Consider the following 21,798-nt stretch of genomic DNA (forward strand, 5'->3'; position numbering starts at 1 on the left):
TAGGGAAGTGATTGTGCCCCTGTACTCAGCACTGGTGAGGCCACACCTCGAATACTGTGTTCAGCTTTGGGCCCCTCACTACACAAGGACATTGAGGTGTTAGACCGTGTCCAGAGAAGGGCAACGAAGCTGGTGAGGGGTCTGGAGAACAAGTCTTCTGAGGAGCGGCTGGGGGAACTGGGGTTGTTTAGCCTGGAGAAAAGGGGGCTGAGGGGAGACCTCATCGCTCTCTACAACTATCTGAAAGGCTGGTTTAGTTGTATTTTAAGGTTGCATATAAATAAATAAATATTCTACAGATTAAACAGCACACAGGGAGAATAAATTATGTGGTTCATGGACAGTAAAGGAGGTTGTAGCGAGGTGGGTGTCGGTCTCTTCTCCCAAGTAACTGGCGAAAGGACGAGAGGAAATGGCCTCAAGTTGCGCCAGGGGAGGTTTAGATTGGATGTGAGGAAAAATGTCTTTACTGAAACAGTGTTTAAACATTGGACCAGGCTGCCCAGGGAAGTGGTGGAGTCCCCATCCCTGGAGGTATTTAAAAGACGTGTAGATGCGGTGCTTAGGGACATGGTTTAGTGGGCGTGGTGGTGTTGGGTTGACGGTTGGACTCGATGATCTTAGAGGTCTTTTCCAACCTTAATGATTCTATGATTCTATATTCTTCACAAACTGAAATTTCCTTTCACAATATAGATTCTGTTTTTAATTTTTTAATCTTCTCTCGTCAACAGGCAGCTTAAGGAGTAACTTAATTTTCTCTGTTTTCTTTTGATAGTTATAACAAATCCCTACCACTGTGTCTGCTCCTGGGCTTTACTTATTAGCACTGCATATTCAAAATTATGAATTATTCTGCAATATTTGCTCAGAAATAATTCTGCAATTCTGAATTATTAATAATTCTTTAATAAGAAACAGTGTCTTTGACAAAGAGTTCTTATTGCCCCCCTCTCCACCCCTCTCTCACCTTCTTGATCCTTGTTAAATAAGAAAGTACTTAGCATCAGAAGTGGTTTGTCTCTGGTCTTCAGAAAGGAATTTCATAATTACACTTAGGTACATATTTTCACTGTAAGAATTTCCAGTTTCTTTTGCTTCTTTTCCAGACTTCCAACAGAAGCATACAAGCAATTTGAGAGCATTCTTTGTCACGTCAGGTCGATCATTTCAGCACTGTAGAATTAAACTTTGTGGCACATCTGCCTTTTCCACATTCTCTCGTTGCATTTCGAGCATGGTTGGCCAGATAGCATTCAACTAGAAAAGATTAGTTTTCCCGTGCATGTGTCAGATGCACTTTTACAAGTAAAAACACAAAGCTGCAATGAAACCAAAGGATGTCTGCAAGGCCAAATACTGACTTTCTGGGAAAGCTGAGGGGTAAACATCTCAAAATGTGGTTTCAGCTCACCAACTGCCGGATAGAGATTAAATCCATTGCTCTCCTCTTCTCATAGGCTACCCCCTCACTTTCCAAAGAAAGGTCTTAACATCTGCCAAATTGCAGTACTGTGAATCTCTATAGCAGATGTCTGTACATGCACAAAAACCACATAGCAATATGTGTTTGTTCTGGTATTAGACCTCTGACACATCTCTAGCCTTTTCTTGACATGACTGTGTCACCCATTGAGATGCACTTCAAAATTCAGTACTGCCTTATAGCTATTATGTCTTGAATCATCTTAGCTGACCTGCTGGGGAAAAAGTTAGACACAAACAAGAGGTCAAGCCAGTTCCTTAACCAGAAAAATCTGGTTAAGAACAGTATCAGCATCTTCATTGACTGTCCTGGTGAAGATTAAGCATTGAATAGGCCACAGGCTTAGAACATGTCTCCTTTGATGTGTAATTCTCTTGCAATGCCACCCCAAGCTAAGGTAGGAGATGATGGATAAGTGGAAATGCTGTTGCCTGTATTGTGTTTCTTTTTTTCCCCTGGAAGACTTGGATTTTGGAGCCTGCTTACCCAGAACTTCTCTGCTCTTGGAAAATGTCTGAAGGCTTGAATCATCCACTGCAAGGAGAAGTAAAGAAAAAAATAGAGAGGTTTAAGAAAAAGAGAAGCTTTCTTTAAAAAACATGTAATTTCTCACTTCTCTTTTACCACCACACCCACACACTCATTTATTGATTCATGGCAGTTAGAAGATGACAATCAACAGATCAACACCTGAGCCTAGCTAATGAGATCAACAGAACTAATTACAGAAAGACAGTAATTATTTTGGTTCCATTGGTTTGAACATCATAGCCTGATGTATCCAAAAAGGCTCCAGTTGCAGGGGTTTTGCAGGCTAAGCGTGCAGGCTGTGGATTTGAATGAAGCTCCAGACACTCCTGCTCACCTCAGAAAATGCTAGGTAGTAGATCCCTACCCACCTCTCCTTGTAAGCTGCTGTTCCAAAAGGAGGTTAAAAGGATGAGCCTGATTCTGTCTTTTCAGTATACAGTAGCACCCAGGTACTAGGAACCTGTAAATTTGAGACATACATTCACACTTTTTTAAAAGAATAAGCTACATCAGATAGTATTTCTACATAAGCGTCCGAGGAGAATAACCTTGTTTTTTTCTGCTATTGTCTACCTCAGAGCTCTGAGGTCTTTGTGATCTGTTATTAATGGTAATGTGCTCTGAGGGATTAAGCTACAAGTGCAGACAATTATAAAAAATTAAATATTCCACTCTTGTGGTGTTTAATTGTGTGAAACAAACAAATAATGAAAAATTTCCCCCCAGTCTGTTAATATAATTTCTGTTCCATTGAACAGGTGGAGCAAAAAGTATGGATATTTTTTCCTTCTTGGAAATATCATCTGTGTGTCTTTCCAAGACGAAAAAATAACAACACTACATTCACCTGCCTGCCATCTGGATCATCTTCTGAGCCTTATTTAAACAAAAAATTAAAACAGTTCCAAGATCTTTGCATGAAAACAATGAGGAAAAAATAAAACAAAATTCAGCAAGCAACAAGGTGTATGGATTAATGCCTAGAACGGCATTGGAGTTACAGCTCCAGCTTCACTGGGTATTCCTTTTTCCCACCTCTTGGCACCAGTGCCAATGAAGGGTCCAAGGTTTTAACGATGGCAGCCCTTTGTAACATTGGCATGGCCTACAAGTTCCCTGAAGCATGAGAGATCAGATGTTATTGGACAGTTGAAAGGCAACAGCAGTCCAAAACTTTACAACCCCATTGAGCGTGCTTTATGTCCACTCACTGTTAGCTTTGCTCTGGCATTGCTGGAACAGACTCCTATGGTTCACATGATAGATGCGATTTAAGTCACCTATTTGCTTAGTCTTTTTCTCCTATTTTTCAAATGCATTTACCAACTTGAGAGCTTCTGAAGGATGCTGGACTGGGACCATGGAGAAGCAAGTTCTCTGTTCAAGCACAAAACCTGCAGTACAGAAACAGTGGCCTGTGAAGCTAACCTTTGCTTCCATTGTCTTTCATTTTTTTATTATGTCTGGAGATGGAAGGATAGTTTAATATTCATAGTCAGTTCAGTCTTTGGTCTCCTTACTGCTAAAATGCTGGTAGCAGCTTTGCCGTATGAACATCTGATTTGTGCTGCGATACAGTTTTGGTCCTTTTGCCTTGTTTTCTGACCAGATCTTTTAGATAAGGTTTCTAACACTTAAATTGTCTAGCACCATTTATGTATGTACCTTTGGTGTTTCAGACAGAAACCAGCAGGACAGAACCAGTGTTACTGAAAGTAATTCGCAATCTGTGGAACTAATGCCTTCTGTAGAGGTTTGCCTGCTTGATTAACAGTCATGGCTTCTGTTTTCTGCTTTGTCACATATTTCCTGGTTAGAGAAGTTATCTGAGACCAGATCCAAAAGGGGCCTTTGCATTATAAAGAGACTAGGAGAGTGAAAAATGAATTATTATTCTATCATATCTCTGCCTGCTACAGGCTCTTCCTCAAATATTGCCATTGCAACCTAGTGAGCCTTTTGGCCAGGCAGTAGTTTTCATGGGTAATAGGCAATTACATTTCACTGCATCACAGAAGCACTTTCTGAAATTCTTGGACTGAAAACCAAGTTTTTCTGCAAGCAGCAGAATTAATAATGTCTAATTTGCTGTCAACTGTGGCCATTGTCTCCCTAAATTTCTCTTTTTCTCACATGTCTCCCCTTTGCTTAAACCCCACTATACATAAATTGAAAAAACATGGTGTTTCCAGAAACTGCACTATTTGCTGCTTGACCAGTTAACTGCTGCCAAACCAAAGAAGTGGGTGTCTTCTCTACAAGGCACCAAGTATTGTGAGAACATAAGTATTTTAAAGGCTTCTGTTCCTCTCTCAGATGTGACTGAATTTGACAAAGAAGTTCGGAGCTCTTGGGAGTAAGGACAAACAAAATACCTGCTTTCTTGCAAATTACAGGGCTAATGGCAGGGCACATCAATCCTACTTTAAGAGGATACGTTTAGAAAGAAAAAAAGATTTAAAAAACATATAGTTTCAGATTCAGTTTTTATCTGTCAGCAATGATCACAGAGATAATCTGATAAGCATAAACTGTTTGTAATGTACATTTGTAAAGCAGAATTTTGGCTATTTATTCGGGGACTCCCTGATTATGGAACTAATTTACGCCCACAATTTAATAAAGCATATGATAAGATTTAGCAGGATTGTGGATTTAAAAAAAAACAGTGAACAAAACAAAACAAAACTGTTCACTGACATTCTCTGTCAGCCCTCTTTTAAATAACAGCCACCTACTTCATGGTTGGACTCAGTTTGAATCAGAGTCATTAAACAAAATAAAGCCATGCATTTAGATGTTTTTGCCTATCGCTCAGATTAGGTTGGATTTCAGCAAGGGTTCTTCTAGTTTCAAATAGACAGTGCTTTGTTTGCATCCTAAAAGAGAAGCATGTTCTAAAAACAAGAATTTGCCAAGAAAATAAGACAAAGGAGGCAACCAGGTCTTGGCTATAATTGAAGGTAAAAAGTTCACTGCATTGAAACTCCCCCAGAGTAAGAACTTCATGTGTCTTGCTCGCCTGTATCTACAGCACTGTCAGACCTACATTGAAGAGAGGTCATAATAAATGGCTTCCTCTCTCCCACTTTGGTTAATGGTTGCTTCTACCTAATCAGACTTCTCTGACTGACAGCATGAAAATATCTTCAAATTGGGAATCTGTGCTCTGTTGTTTGAATAGTGCACATGCCAGTCTTCTGTTCAGTATTTTGCTGAAAAAGAGGGAGCCAAATTCATCAGCCATGGTGTCTGATTTTCCTTTAGAAATTTGATTCTGTGTACTCCATCCATCTAGAACTGGTTTCTGGTAGTTACACAATAAATTCATCATATTCTTGACAGAAAATTTTCTCCGTCCAGCTATCAAAGTAGTGTTGCCACTTCTGATGTGATTTTTTAGCACTCTGTCATGAATAATCTAAAATTGTACTTTCATTTTAAATATATATATATATATTGCCCATGGGGAATAATTACATAGTCTAATAGAACTTGGTGTTAAGACTTTTTCTTTCCTGAAGTTTAAATTGCTTTTTTTTTCGGAAACATAATGTATTCCTACTACTCCTTATGGAACACTCTAAATTATTTTCATCTTATACTTTAAGTTTTAGCTTTTCCCCCCACTTCCCCACAACAGTTTCATCACCTTTTTTTCAAGTTATTAATAAATAAAGACTCGGCTTCATAAGTTCCTTGACATTTTTGCAGACATTCTGGCAACAGATTGAATAAATTATATTATCACATGTTAAACAAAGTAATGGCCTATTATGAATGGAGAAAAGCAAATAACACTAGATCAAGCTTGGCATTTCAGCTCTTACAGCATGTGAACTGTTGTATTATTGAATCCTTTGTTGCTGTAGCAATAGCCAAACAATAACTGTGTGCCTGAAGGCTGCAGTGGAACATGCACATCCCTCTGACCTTTTGCAGTGCTATTTCAATGAGAATGGCTGTTTCTTTCTCCAGTCCACTCTTTTTCTCTCTGCATGTGTGCCAGAGTCAGCAAATACCACTGTGGTGGTAGAATAATCTCTGCAAAGGAAACCAGCTTTCCTATTCACTAGGCCTACAGCAATCACCAACTTTTTCAAGCGTCACCACACCATCAGCTGTCAACCCGTGCCATCCAATAAAGTCATCCATGATTAATTATTCTTAAATGACAGCAGCATAATGAAACAGGCTGATAGCTGCTGACAGTGGAAATCCAATTAACCTGAATTACTATCTTGATTGTGTCCCAATTAATGTCAGCTGTGCCATGTCAGAAGTGAAGGCTTGGCTAATATAATTGTTTAATTAATTTGCTGCAGAGATCAGTTGATGTGGGACTGCCCTTATGCTGACGTCTTTTTTTTTTTTTCCTCCCCCACTGAACATTAGATTTGAGAAGACGGGTAAGCAGCTTGCTGTCTACAGCTTTTTGCTTAAGTGGATAAATGAAGTTCTATCTTTAAATAGGGTTTGAAAGATCACAGAGAGAACACTAGAGCTGTTAAACTTCTGTTAAGAGCCTGTTGTTGCCCATTGCTTCAGTGAGCTTTACTGTGCCTCATAGCTGAGATGCAAAGGGATTATGAGGACTTTTCTTTGATGCGTTCGAACTGAGATACGATGTTGCTATGCATTAATGATTTCTCTGCCTTTTAAAGTAATATAGTGAACAGCAGGAAGGCTGGTAATGGTGAGGGGTGGATTTATTTATCTTTAGAAATAGAAACTTGAGTCAGAGGTGACTGGAAGTTTGTTGCTCATGAGGTAATATCTGCCTGGTGTCTTGAGATGAGTTCATGTTCTCAGATCTCTTGTGCAAAGACAGTCTTGCAAGTCAAATAATTAAAGTATTAAGAAATGTGTTATGACCAATTTTAGGAATGACTCATTAAAAAAAAGGGTCTGTTGGTGGCTCGTCCAGTCGAAGCACATTACAGTAGCTATTACGGTCTTTGCCATATACATTTTAATTCCTCTAGCTCTCTGCTGGTCAACTTTCAACAACCACAATGCATTTAAAAGAAAGGTAACACCTCCATTCATAGAAAGTAATACAAGAAATAGAGAAGTACAACAAAATGACTGTAGGCCTAAGTGTCACGCTGAACCATTGACTAATAATAAGTTGGAGTCTGTGAAGTAGATCAAGAGAAAACTTTCCTTGATCTCCACCAGAAACTTTAAAATATTCTTAAAAAATACAGGCAGACTCAGACTGATTAACAAATAAGAGGATTATAATGAAAAAAGGAGCTCTAATGACTTCAAGAAGCTAGCATTAAAAAGTTAAACTCAGTAAATTAATATGTTAAGTACAGAGGCTTTGACAAACAGAAAGGGGAAAATATACAGACACCCATACAGATATTTATATGGCTTTTTTCCCATGTGGAGCTCAACTATTTAAGCTCTTGTCATAGATGCCAGGAGAAAAGGAATGGAGAGTTAAAAGCTTTGATCAGCTGCATGTAAAAAAAGCTGGGACACTTAACAAGTTCAGAGGTTCCCTTCACTTCACCAGAGTCTTCAAAAATATCTGGTTTCTTGAATGCCAACCTCAAAAAATTCCACAAGCGGGACCTCTCTGGAGATGTCTGCATTTGAATTGTTCTCCAAATAGCACCAGTGCATAATCTCCCATGGAGGCTTCAGTTTAGGTGGAAGTACTCAGAATTACTTCCAAAACTTTCTCAGAGCTTCAAAGCAGTTATTCAGATCATTTTTCAGAAGTTTGGGAGGATTTGCAGGTAAGCCTTATCCTGGGAACTGATTAATATCCTCATCTTCTCAGCAGCCTAGGAGAACCACCCAGCATATTTTTAAGAAAAGCATGTCACAACAAACTGAACTAGATAAAAACTTTTTAAGCTTAGCCTAGTGGACAGTTTATTAGTTTATTGGCTGTGCATCTCTACAAAGATTTCTTTAGAAATGTAATCGAAATTTCTTTTTCTTTGGCTAAAAGTTAGTTACAGTTGAGTGACATGTTGTCTTTTGGTTAAATGCCCCTGTTTCTACCATGCTGGAGAATCACATCTCTCTGCTCTCTTGTTGATTGGAGGAAATGTTTACGGATTGTTTTTAACAAATGGATGGAGTAGACATGCTTTCTAATGTGAATCTTGCAAACTGGCTACAAATTTGTACCATGACAGAAATCATACACATACATACAAAGATATGGTGGATTTAGTACATTTCATTGCTTTCTGCCCCTTCCATCCTTGCAATGAGATAAAACTCAAACATGAAAGCTATTTTCACTTTTGCCCTTAAAGATTCATAATTTCATTTAATTCTTTCTTTTGCAGATCGTCCTCTCATTGCTGCTAGTAATGGATATGCTCTGTAGGAGTGACTGTTGGCACTGTGCTTTGTGGCATTCACAGAGCTCTATTATGTTGTCTATTACAGTCAAATTATTACTACACACTTCACATAAAAAGTCCTCTGTGTTGGCAGTGCTGACTAGACTGCGCCTAGACCTGGGATTACGATTTTAACTAACAGGGTCAGGCAGGCTCCAAGGCCATTTGTGAAGCGATGCTGATATTCCATTCTTTGTAACAAACTGATCTCTTTTATTCAGAATCCATTACAATTTGTAAATACACAAGGATTTTGACATAAATGCAGGAAACGCACAGCTTTGATGGCAGTGAATAATGCAGCATGCTTCTGAATACTGTCATACTGCCAGGAACTGATGAACAGTAAAAAGTTGAGACCTGTGACCATTTTCAGTTTTCATATCGGACATTGTTCATCTTAGCTTAGTTCAGAGTAAAATACAGTTTAGGACATGTATTTAAGGGTAATGCTGCAGAGAGCTCCAAATGGTTGGTTAAGAGATGAAGGAAGGGACTACATTTTATTCCTCTGCAATATGAGCTCCAGTGCCACACCCATAACTCTATTTGTGTGCCTGGATAATTAAAGAGCAGTTCCATCATGTAGAAAGATGTTAAAGCTTCTAATCTCAGAAATGACTGAACTCATTTACCTAAAACAAAAACAAAGAAAAACCCATCCATAGACAAACTGAATATTAACCCCCCCCCAGTGTTCGTGTGTTGATCATAGCAACACAAAACGAGATCCATCATTACAGATATCCCCACTTGTCCTCTATTTATTTAATGAAGTAACATCCTTAATCTTATAAAAGGGAAAACTAGGAAAGGAAAAAGTTAAATGGCTTATGAAAGATCACATAACAATTTAATGAGAAAAGTAGGCATAGGTGTCATATCTCCCTGTACAGTTCTCTGCGTTGCCTGCTATTTTGAGATTTTTTTTATTTGTCTTTATATTTGAACGCTGTTCTTACAAGTCCTGAACTCTGCTCTTTGTTTTACTTTTCCTGGATCTCCATCTGCAAAACTGAGCAGAAAATCTCAGGAGAATATTCTCTCACACAAAATTTTCCAAAACTTTGTGCTTTCTCATGGAGGCAGAAGTGCAGTATCAACTCAGGCTACCTCCCGGCATTAGTGCATTTAATCTATCAGAAAACTGAAAGTTCATAGGCCAAGGTGAAAATGAAAACATAACAGAGATAAAAATACTATTCAAACCTTGAAGAGCTTGTTTGGGTTTAAACAAAATCTTAGATCAGGAATTTCGATAGCCTAACCAATTCTCCATGGCTTCTACAGAAAATCATGCTGCCTTAGATTTAGTTCTGTCCCACCCAATAAAAAAGTTACGGAGGCACTGCTGTTTCTTCTAGGTTTCACTGGTGTTACGCTGGATGTGACTTTATCTGCTTCTTCTTGTGACAGATATTAGTAGGAAATATCCTTTTGGCCTTTAGTAATGCTCATTTGGCAATTATTTAAGACTCTTAACTTGTCTCTGTGGGATCTACTTTGAATAGGTGAAGACCCACATATAGGTATTTGTAAGGTTAAGAAGCTGTAAAATAGCTTTTAGTCTGCCTGTAGATCTATGCTGTGTTAGGCAAAGTGTGGAGGTGTGCATTCCTTGAGTTCCTAGCACACAATTTGTCGCTTTTCCCAAGTAAGGTTTTCATGCCTGGTCTCAATTTAATTTACTTACTGTTACTTAGCACTTTGCTCCAAAGTAGTCTGCATGCTGCAAAGGAGCAGCAGTGACATGGTGAATGCTTGTAAACTGGTGAAAAATAGCATGCCTGGGAGGAAAAATCAGTCTTGAGTTTTAATAATATTCTTGGTTGCAAAGCCTGGTGGTTCTCTTGGTGTTTCTTTTTAAAGGAACATTCTCTTAATCTTGTTATTGAAACATTTTTTTCTTTACACTCTTTGGACTTCAGTACCAGGAAAAACTCTATTTACTTTGTTTAGAGATTTATTTAAGGTTCAGTGCAGCAGAAGTCAGCTCTGTTCTACAACACTATGAAGTAATGCATGATAGCTTGTGCCTGTCAATCACTGCTTGACATGCTAATGATGGTAGTGTTTTAGCAGTAGTAGAATACTAGTAGAATAAGAGTGATGCTAATGTTGGTCTAGAGATGGTGGTGAGCAAAGTTTGTAAGAAGTAATCTTCTATATTAAATCAATGGACACAGTAAAGAAAAAACAGACAGACTGCTACTTGAAACAAGTAGCATAAGACTTTCCTGCTTTTTGTTTTTCAATCATATTAATTGGTCTAATGAAAATACACAGAACACTGTCTATTATGGTTCTGTGACATTTCCACTCTGGAGATTCAACAGCTCCTAACACAGACTTTCTGAGGTGTTGATGGCACAGTACTTCCTGGAACCCCTTCCAAAAGTTGGTTTTACTTATGATTCACAGGGCTGGGAGGAGCTTTTTTGTGGATCATTTACTGTAATGTACTGACTGATGTTTATATGTACAGCTGCCTTCTGGTGACAGAATCAGACCAGCTTAAACTTTCAGTTTGTTCTTCGGTGCCTGAAGACTTACGCTGAGTATAATTTGTCTTAATTACTGCTGAGATTTGAAGGCAAGTCTTAGTTCAAGAACACTGTGCTTTGAAGACAGAAAATCCTTTCTTTCAGTCCCAATGTGAAAAATATTGTTATATGAATTTTTTCCTCTACCCTCAGAAGTGCCTTTGTTTTCTTTATCTGACACTTGCATTTGTTTGAAGATGGCCTGAAGATCATTCATGGCTGATGCTCCACCCTTTACCAAGCATTTTATTTTTATTAGAATTTTCAAATAAAAATGTTGCATATAGCTATACACATGGTACTAAGGAGAAATTATTAACTTCTTTGGACCAGAATCTCATAAGGGTACACTGGAGCAGTTGCATTAACATCAATGGAGTTGACCCAGACTACACACTTTCTTTGGCTCTGGTCCTTATAAGCTTGTGCAAAGTTTGATCTAGTTGTTATTGGCATAAGGAGCCAGCTTGGGGAGCCCAAGCATTTTTCAGGACAGAGAATGAGCCAAATCTTTCCTCCATTGGTTCTACAGTTAAGGCTTTCTGCACTGGCTCCCATAACCCCCTCATAGAAAAACTGATGACATACAGACTAGATGAGTGACGTGGGTTGAAAGCTGGCTAAACTGCTGGGCTCAAAGGGTTGAGATCAGCAGCACAGTGACCCAAAGACTGTCATTTCCAATCCAGCCAGGTAGTCCTATTCATATGATAATATAATCTAACTAATAAACATGGCTCAGCAAGAAGGCTTTTTCTGAGCACAGCACTGCTTTAATGTGGTCAAATCATTTTCTGTCTGTTCTGCTCCCTTGCAACTCTGTTTCTGGGTTTGAATTGTTGGGGGAGTTAAGATCTCTGTGAGTCTGCTTGTGTGGGGCTGTTAAGTGTCTCAAGGTGGTTTCTGCAAAAGTATAAGGGCATTTGCTTTGCTACCTTGGGCAAATTCTCTTTTGGGAAAATACAGGCTCTCTGGTGTTTCGGGTACACACAATAGTCATTACCTGCTTTAAACTGCTGGCTAGATTTGCTACGCAGAATTTAAACAGCTGCCAGAGGTAGGTGGCTTCATTCCAGTGCTGGGAATTCACTCTTTATAGTGAATTTGTAAATCAGATTGGAGGTCTGCTGCCTTGAAAGACATGATAGAAATGCAAGCCATTATCATGTGTTATTACAAATGATGTCTCAGCCATTAAAAAAAACAAGTATATTAAGGCAATATTAAGATTGCTAATTCAAGCATTCAGAAGTTAGAAAATGCAACAATTAAATCTGTGTGTACAAGCTTAACATCAGCCCCTGTCAGCTTTTAGGCAAACCAACACAGAAAACATTGTGCTCCTATCCTCATCCTGATAGAAGACTGTTGCAGATGGTGAAAATTATCTCAGATTTTGAACTAGTCATGAGTATACATGAATTAGGGTTTGAGAGAAGTCATATGTCATATCAAGCTGAGCCAAATTTCCTACAAACACTAAAAAGTGCACCCCCACCAATGGGACAAACTCTTTTCTCCCTATTCCTCCTCACATCCCCCATCTTTCTCCAAAGCATGGAGTCACTAGAGAAAAGGTTTGCATTATCTTTTTCAGGGTGGGACACTTGGACATTTTTCAGTAGTTTTCTTCTTTGAATTGGCTGCAATATTTTCATTTAAATGAAATAGCTTGACGTGGATTGCAGGCATGGAAATCATAATCCCAAATGGTTATCACTGGCTAAATAGCTATGCAGCAGAAAATACAGTCTTACAATAAGATACGCTGAGGAACCATATCTATAGATGGCAGTTGGCTTCACCTGGGGTATATGCAAAGAAGATAAATGAGTAAGAAGAGAATCATGAAGAGATTTATGGGGAATGGGAAGACTGCGCAGAATTAGTGGAAAGTGGCAAATATGTAGATACAGTATCATAAGGGAAAGCTTGAAATCGGTCCAAATGATGAGGAAAGAAAGGCACAAAACCAATGTGTCAAAGCAAAGTGGTATTTCCTTGCTGGTGTAGGCTGGCCTTTTCCTGTTGCTCTCATAACTTGTGAGTTTTATTCATATGCAACTTGTCTGCTTCGATCTCATTTAAAACCACCAAAAGTGCTTAATAATATTACTGGCCTTTTCTAGCCCATCTGCAGAAGCAATGATATTTAATAGCAAATTCATTGTTACTCTATAAGGAAGCTTTACCATAAAGGTCACCAAATTTGGTCAGTGCATTTTAATTTGTATGCGCGTGAAAGGTCATATTCCTCACTTCCAATGCAATAACACAATGTGTTTACTCTCTTATCAGAGATGATTGTGTATGACTTAGCTAAGGGATCTTATCAATGTAAATGGAATATAAAACAAAAATAATAATGATGAAAACACTGGTGCAAGTGTAAGGGGATTTTTTCCCTCTGTATGTTTACATAATGCTTGGAGGTAAACACACATATACAAGGTCTGATTTTCTGCTGTGTTACTCCGATATTTCCTTCCCCCCCCACACCCCCGAGAACTCCACAGCCTTCAGCAGGGTTTCTGCTGGTGTATATTGGAATGACAGTAGTTTCAGATTCATAATATCATCTCTGTATAAACACATCCAAACGTAATTAAGGACCTGGGCTCTTAATCCAGCAGACCTCAAATTAGCTTTCAAAATGCATATTAAGGGCATAGACAAATGCTTTCGTACAATTCCAAATGACCTCTGAGGGCAGGGTGAACAAAATTGTATGAACCTCTTTAATGTCACAAAACTCTCTCTACAGAGATTTGCATATAAAGTGTACCATTTTATGTCAAACAGACTTGTTAATCTCACAATGAAGGAAATAGTACTTGAAAATTAATCAAGGTGGGTTTTCATTGCTCAACAGAGGCCCTTAAAAGGACCTGACCTGATAACTAGAGGCTGTTATTGTGTGCTTTCTAAATTCAATCATTTTTGGGTTTTATTTGCTGGATGGGTCTGCAGGAAATAGATCTCCATAGCAGATAAATCTTCAATGTTTTCTTTGTTTGAGTAGTGGAATTGTACTTTCAAAATTTCTTGTAATCCTGGCTCTGTTGTAAAATGCTTCATTATTTGTTCATTATTTTAAAATTGTGTTTAAAATACGCATAAACATTTGTGTAGGTAAAAATGGGTAGCCTTACCGAGTCTCTCGGTATTGAGTACAGGGTAGCTTTTTGCTTGCTTATCATAATAACCTGTCCAAGAAACGATGTCTGAAAAATGGACCTCCTCCCCTAGGAAATAGGCTCTTGCCCATACAACCTAACTGAAAAGCCTAGGGTATGTCAAATGCTTATATTATTTGGCATTGCAGGAGGGAGGGACAGAGACACATGGTCTTGGGTTAACCATCTTGGGTGATGCTCTTTTCTGCTATCATCATCCTTATCCCAGTCCAAGGGCAAAGAACCGGGAGAGATGGAAAAAGAAGGTGGGATATTGGTGAGATCAGTTTAGCTAATGATATCAACTTGTCCAATGCTTTTGTCCTGTAGGAGACCTAGAAAATGCTGCAACAGTGGAGTCGTAGGGTATGTCTCTACTCTGAAGCAGTACCGTATGCTCTGAGCTTCCCAGAATAGAGCAGCTGTTCTAGTACAGATCCCTGCCTGAACTAAAATGCCTGTTTCTAGGGCTTTTTGCCTCCTTAGTAGAGCCAGTTGTGAGATCTTGACCTTCCTGCCTTGCAGTGTATGGCGTAACCAATCCATAGAGGGTAGAGAAGCACAATGCTGCTTTTCCATATGTGAATCAAACACTTACTGGTTTGACTAATTTTTTTCTATTCTATATAAATACAGCAAAAACAGTCTCCTCTGGCCTCTCCTATTATTTATGCTTTGCCCCAGCTAGCTTTTGAATGCTTAGCAAGAAAACGTTTCTTTCCTCCTCGTAACTGCATTTGCTTAGGAATTTCCAAGATGAAACTTGGTTTTCTGGGCCTGGGGCTGTAATGGGCTTTAATAGTTTTTAATTACTTAGTTATCTGTTGTGACATAATTATAATGTCTTTCAACATTTTACATTTCACCCCCAAGAAACAAATATCTTCTAGGCTGTAAAATATGTCTTGCAGCTTATTTTTATGAAACAATGAAGGAAAGGCTTCTTCTAGGCTCAGTCACATCCAGTTTGCCTGCAATATTAAGTGCTTCTCAGCTGTGTCCCTAAATAGTCTTGCTCATTCCTTCCCTGCTTTTCACTCCTATTTCACGTGTGTGTTTAAAATGCCTTTGTCAGGATTAAAATATATCTTTACCTATACCATTTTACTAAAAAACCCTGAGAGCCTAGCAAAAATAACTGTAAAAAACCACTTGCTACGTCTTGCTACAGGATTAGGTTTTTTTGTCCTATGCTGCATTCTTTTCGTCTTGGGAAAACGTGTACAATGAAAATAGATTAGCTCCAATTTAATCAACAAAATCTAGGTGTTACGGGAAAAGGGCTTACAACAGGTTGGGACAGAGCTATAAAACCAGATCAGTGCAAGAGCATACAATTCAAGATTCAGAATAAGCTAATATAGTTAAAATGAAATCAGATAATGCTGCTTATAATTATTTTTCATACATTTTCTAGCAGAAAATAATACTTTCTGGTAGCTTTAAACTTTTCCCAGATTCAGCCTGAAATTTTGTTTGTTGCATTGATTTCTATATCTCTATTTAGATACGCATTTTAAGTGATAGTTAAAGGGAGTCAGTGTTTTCCAAAATGGAGTTTTGGGAAATGTTTTTCCTTGGGAGGAACATGTTTATTAGGAGGTTTTGTTAAATTCTAGTGCCTCCTATATGTGGACAGAGCTTTGCAATTTAGCAGGAAAAAAAAATGAGAAAACAACCATACTTTTTGTCACCTCTAAGAGTGTTTGAAGCTGTTTCTTCAATTTTTCTTGATATTTCTTAGAAGTTGGGGGGAACACCCTTAAGATTCAGTTTGTACCAAGAGTGTACTTCAGCTATTGATACCTTTGCTGTGCCAACAGTCCTAGGTATGTCTTTTCTTTGGTAAGCAGCTAAGTATGCTTCAACTGCAAGTGGAAGATGCTGGGCAAAATTATCTTACAATTGCTCCTGCAAGCAATCGTGGGTGCAGGTTGCAGGAACTGAGAGGAGGTCACATTACCCATGCCCTCAGAGCTTCCTGTGCTGCAGCCCAGGAAAGTCAAGGAGAGTAGGGAATAGCATTGATGCACAGTGTGAAAGTTCTTCAGCAGTTGAGTGGAGAAAGAGCTGGAAAAAGACAAGTGAAATCAACTGTGGATTAGTTGGATGTGTGGGAAATGTTATAAAAATGCAAAGCTCCCTGAAGAATTATGTCATAAAATAAATGATTCATTTTACAGGTGGTTTGGGTTTTTTTGGTTTGTGGTTTGTTTTGTTGTTTTTTTTTTTTCTCCTTAAACTTTCTGTGGCTCTGGTTGTGCTGTTCTGAGACTGCTAATTCTGAGGCAGAAACGTAGTAGTATCTGTCTCAGTAAGTAAGAAACTTGCCCTCTTGAGAAATTCTCTCATTACAGATTTCGAAATAGTTTACCATTTCCATGCAAGCCCTAGTAGTATCTGTCTCAGGGCAGTAAGAAACTTGCCCTCGCGAGAAATGATCTCGTTACAGATTTGGAAATAGTTTACCATTTCCATGTAAGCATAGATTAACCTTGGTTCAAGGGATGGCATCATGAATCACTTTTTTTCTTCTTCTTCTTTTTTCTCCTTTGGAGATATGGAATTCTCTTGATCAGCTATACGTCCACCCAAGTGTGGCATGTGTCTCTACTTCCTTGGCTTAAAATGGACATAAACCCATCACTGCATTGATGTTTGGGATGGAAAGTATTAATTATATGATTCTGCTGTCATGGAAATCCCATGGGAAAATTAGGAACTTGAAAGGATTGTGTGGTCTCATGTGAACATGGCTTTAGATGGATGTCCCAAGAAAACTTGAGTAGATAAGTAAAATTTGTAAACATACATGATGTACGTAGCATAATAATTACCTATTTACTTAATAAGGCAGAGATCCTGCTTGAAAGGGAGAGGAAAAAAATACTACCTGTATATGCATACATGGTATGCATATATTCCCATGTATATGGGAAACGTAAATGCTAGCATTTCCTAGCTGTTGAGTGCTACATTTCTGATGTTCATATGCTTCCAGTGTGTGTTGGTGCCTTGGGGTTATTAAAGATATAGGGATGTGTTTGTTTGTGTCTCCCAACTTCCCTCAAGAATGACAGCGATGGCATTAAGACACCATTTATAATCTTAGTTTGGCAATCAGATTCTGTTAACCTAAACTAGGGATAATAACCAGAGTTGATTATATGTAATATTTTTATGTATGCTGTTTATTAGTGTGTATTCATGTAATATTCAGGTGAGGGCGCCCATACCATGGTCTGCAGATCCTATCTGGTGAACAGAGCAATCTGTCCAACCTGCTCTGTGCTAACAACTTTCTGGGTCACAAGAGCTCACCAAAACGCAGGCTTGTCCTCTTCACAGGACAGGGTTCGCAAACTCCATGGGGTGTCGAGTCATATGTGAAAGGATGCTTGCATAGCCCTTCTTGAAGCAGCGTGTGCATCTGTACCTTAAGGGGAACTGCTGCCTTTTACCCATATACCAGTATTTTTCCACCTAAGTGACAAAAAGAAGCTGGAGTATATGGCCACTCTTCCTCATGTGTGTAGAAAAGGTTGTGTGATCAGGCAGGGCTCAGAAGCTGTGTTTCTACTGTTCCTCCAGCATGTACAAATTTATGACTGGAGACTAAAGACACTCAAAGAACTGAACGTTTTCCTCATAGGAATACAACGTAAAGAAAGAACTAAGAATTAACAGGAGAATCCTGCAACAGATTATATGGCTGTGAAGGACGGTAATACTAAATCCACTAAGAGATGTTGTAAACAGAGCAGGAATCATTATCCTGACTTACCAGCCAGGACAAGGTCATAAAATGTGAACAAAATACCAGAATACAGGCTTGGCTGCATCTCTCCTACCCTCTGATTAGTCTGTTAGTCTGTTTATGGTTGAGTTTTATGCTAGCTTTATGTTGGTTAAAAACAAGAAAAAAGGGGGGGGAGAGAGACTACATAAAGTGCAAACCAAGAGTGAATAAGATTTTGCAATGCTAGAAAGAGCAAAACAAGGGTATCTCTCTGCAAAGGGACTGATGGAAAAGCCATCTGAAGTGGTAATTGTACAGCCTTTGAAGCTCTCATTAGGAATATTTGAGAATGCTGCTTGAAGCTAAATGACCCATTAGCATCCTCTGCTGACTAAACAAAGGCTCTGGCGTTTTGGTAGTGGACAAGGACATCTAGGTGTTTTAAGATAGTCTGCAGTTTTAAGCAGAGGTTTCCTGGTTTGACTTGGAATTAATCAAGGTTAAAAGAAAAGAGGACACCATAGCAGCCCTGTTGTCTCATGCACTCAGCTTTCAGAATGCATTTTAGTGACCCCTCTAGAAATGAAGGCTGCAAGTGCAGAACCGCTATGAAGAAACCTCACTTTGCGGGTGAAAAAATTTGCTAAAGAGAGACATAGCCCTGGTGCATCTGTATTCTCCCCCAAGAGTCACAGTAAACTGATTGAAAAGTGTGAGCAAAAATGGGTGCCCCCAAGTAGGGTTTTGGGGAGGGGGAGAATAGTGTCCCCCCTCACACTCCTTCCTAGCATACCTGACAAAATGATCCTTAATACATATTACACATGGAATGATACATTTAAAGCACCTATTTTTTTTCCAAACCCAAAGAAAACATTTCTGTGTGAGTAATTGAAAAGCAAATGGAGAGCCAAGATGAATCACTGACTATCTGCTATGGAGGCAGGACAACACAGCATTTTAATTTGTTAAAAAATAATAATCTGGAAATCCACACTTTAATAAAAACCACCAGTTTGGTTGATGATCGATTCTGGAGGAGAGGACAGGTCATGCATCACAGTTCTCCACTGGAAGCGCTTCTCCAGCTTTGCATAGCAAAATGGATGAGCCCTGGGAGGGTTGCAAGAGAATGAAGCACTGTGCTCTGGAGCACCAACAGAAGAGATGAGTCTCCTGTCACTTGCAGGAGTTGCACTTCGTACTTGTGGCCAAAACATCTTTAGAACAAAGTAGCTGGGGAACTATGGCTCTATGGGAAATGCAATGCAGCGCAGAGTGGTGTAAACCAGTTACCAAAGGATTGAGGCAGACTGGGAGGGCTGATTACAGCAGTTAGGAGAAGAAAGGAAGGAAAAGTAGGTAACAGCAGTAATATTAACATAATCTTTCCTGTGAGAGTGCTGCTTCAGTTGTGCGAAAAGTAAAGAACTCTGGACAAATGTAATTGGTTTATCAGGTCAAAATGGTGTTATCAAGTCTGGTGGCTGGAGGACTGGTTGATCTGGTCTCAAGGAAAATGTCTGAGTTGACTCTGTGTCTCACTGAAGTTACTTTTTTTATGTGTTGATAAGAGGATTACTGACACTGTGGGATCATGGAAACACCCTTCTTCTAATCCATCCAAAAGGGAGGAAGAGGAATTGAACTATCTGGAAAAGATTTTAAATGGGAACAAACAACATTATGGCCATGGAGGTCACTGGGAAGGCTGATGGGTTTAAGTAGAAACAGACATCAGAATTAAAACCCTGTAGAATCTTTTTTACCATATCTTAATTTGAATGAAATCAGGGTGGTTAATGCTGGAGTTACATTTGCCTACCCTGTAAACAGCCTGCTTTATTGCTTGGCTAGATTTCACTGCACAGCAGGGTGGAGAGAGACCTCTTTATATTGCAGGAGACAGTCTCCTCCTGGCAGCCGGAAAGCAGATTTGACACCCCCAGACCAAAACCAAACTGAATAGCCTTACCCAAGTCCAGCCCTCCAAGCAGAGTCTGGAAATTTAGTGTGACACAAACAATGATTTAAGCAGGACAAAAGTAGTGCAGAGAAGGTGATTGTATCTAAGGGGGATTTTCACTGAAAAGGAAGAATCTGGATTGTCCAGAAGGATGAGTCAGTCTGAAAAGAGACAAATCTTCCATGTTGTATTGACTTGTTTCATCCTACTGATGGAAAAATAGCAAAATTTCTTCATGGATTTACCCTCCATCTTCCTGTTAAATGTTCATGCATTTATTTCTTTGTCTGTTTCCTCTTTTAGCTACGAGCCAGGAAGATGAAGTGCTGCCTTCTCTCTGTTGCGTTGGCCATTCTGCTGTTCGTTGTCATAATCATCGCAGTCTCTGTCAAGCGCTGATCTGGCTATGGTTTCCACAGGTAAAAGCCTTTAACTAAGTCTTTTATCATACTCTGTAAGATGGCTGGGAGACAGTTTAGGAAGCTGATAACGGTAAGAAAAACTTATCTTAGCTTGCATATTCAGGTGTGGCCTATGAAAATAATTTCCTTTAAAGGGTATTTGAGCTCGGAAATAACATCCTTAGTGGATCATTAAATGTAAGACAAGGTGGTATTCAAACAAAACATCTTATTACCCTTTTCTCTGCTGTTTGTGTTGTGTTTGATTTTGTATGGATCTCATAGCAATGCTAATTAATGTATCCTAAATCCATATGAATTTGAGATGCAGAAATGGTGTTAAAGACCCCAGACTGAAGCAGGGTCGGGGGCAATCCAACACCCCACAGATATGCTGAGATATTCCAGAATGCACCTACCTGCTGAGATGTTCCAAAGAGACCCTGGAGCCAAGCTCTCCTGAGGAGCAGGAAGACAAACAACTGGAGATTGTAGTATGGACAAAAATAAAAATGAGTTTCTAGTGACCTTTGCTCTGGATCCACCCTTAAAAGGAATATTGGTCTGTAGTGGGGAGAATGGGATGTAACCTTACCAAGATAGGTGAGACATCAAAGCAACTTCATCCCACTAGTGAAGTTTAAGCTATCGCATGTTTTTTTGTAAAGAATGTGCTTTAAATGTAAAGCATAAGACACAAAGAAAGTTTTTCTTTTCCTTTTCTTTGCCTCATTACCCCTAGGAGAATGACTCATAAGTTATTTCTGATAATCTCTGTCTGATACAAAGCATTTTGGAGTGTCTGCTTCTTTAGAAGGTCGCTAGGCCATTATTCAAGGAGACATTAGATTTACAGAATTTCTACCACCCCAAGGGCTCTGGCATTCCAGGTCTGCACGCCTGCTGCCATGGCAGGGTTTCTGACTGCTAAAGCCACAACCCAAGAGTATCAATGGGACTTTTCCTGCAGACAGAAAGTAGGGAGCCTGAGGCAGAAAGCAAAGGAGGGTGGGTACTACTTTTGGTTTAGAGACCTCTCATGTCCCACAGAGATTTGCATAAAGCATGTATGATATCACTCCTGTACTTAATAGATACTGCATTATACTGAGGCTCACTGGGACCTTTTACAATAATTTAAGTGGAGATTTCTTAGCCTGAACTATCCTCTGGAACTATCCTGGAGAAAGCACAAAGGATTGATAGATTTCGTTTGTTGTTTTGTTTTACAAGAGTTCAGTCTTACCTGACAATGCTATCCTTCCACCTGAGGATGAAGTCATTGCCTTCTCATGTGCCTTCTTTCTACATCATGCTCTCAACTGAAAATAGCAGGGATTGGTTCAAAACAATCACAGAAAGACGATTCTTTACACAAGGTGTACTTAAGCTTTGGAACTCCTGGCATGACATTGTGAACGCCAAAATTTGGGCACAAGAAGAAATTGAACAAATCCATGAAAGAAAAAATCTATTGAAGGCTGTAAAGTACCATCTCATTGGTTTTAGATGAGGATGGTCATGAGCTAAACATTATTGAATGCTAGGAGAAAGAGCTCTAAATACTTTTTTCCTACACTTG

At 39.1% G+C, this 21,798-nt stretch overlaps 1 protein-coding gene across 3 annotated transcripts in view; it reads left to right on the forward strand.

The window, feature by feature from the left end:
• Positions 1 to 21,798, forward strand: part of TSNARE1 (t-SNARE domain containing 1) — a 530,032-nt gene that overhangs the window by 441,815 nt on the left and 66,419 nt on the right. For all 3 annotated transcript variants that reach the window (XM_009332991.1, XM_009332989.1, XM_009332990.1), the window contains one exon: positions 20,119 to 20,234. In XM_009332991.1, the coding sequence (XP_009331266.1) occupies positions 20,119 to 20,214 (96 nt within the window). In that variant the 3' untranslated portion in view covers positions 20,215 to 20,234. The remainder of the gene's footprint in view (positions 1 to 20,118; positions 20,235 to 21,798) is intronic.

The sequence above is a fragment of the Pygoscelis adeliae genome, unplaced genomic scaffold, assembly GCF_000699105.1.
Source record: "Pygoscelis adeliae isolate BGI_AS28 unplaced genomic scaffold, ASM69910v1 Scaffold38, whole genome shotgun sequence".
Lineage (NCBI taxonomy): Eukaryota > Metazoa > Chordata > Aves > Sphenisciformes > Spheniscidae > Pygoscelis > Pygoscelis adeliae.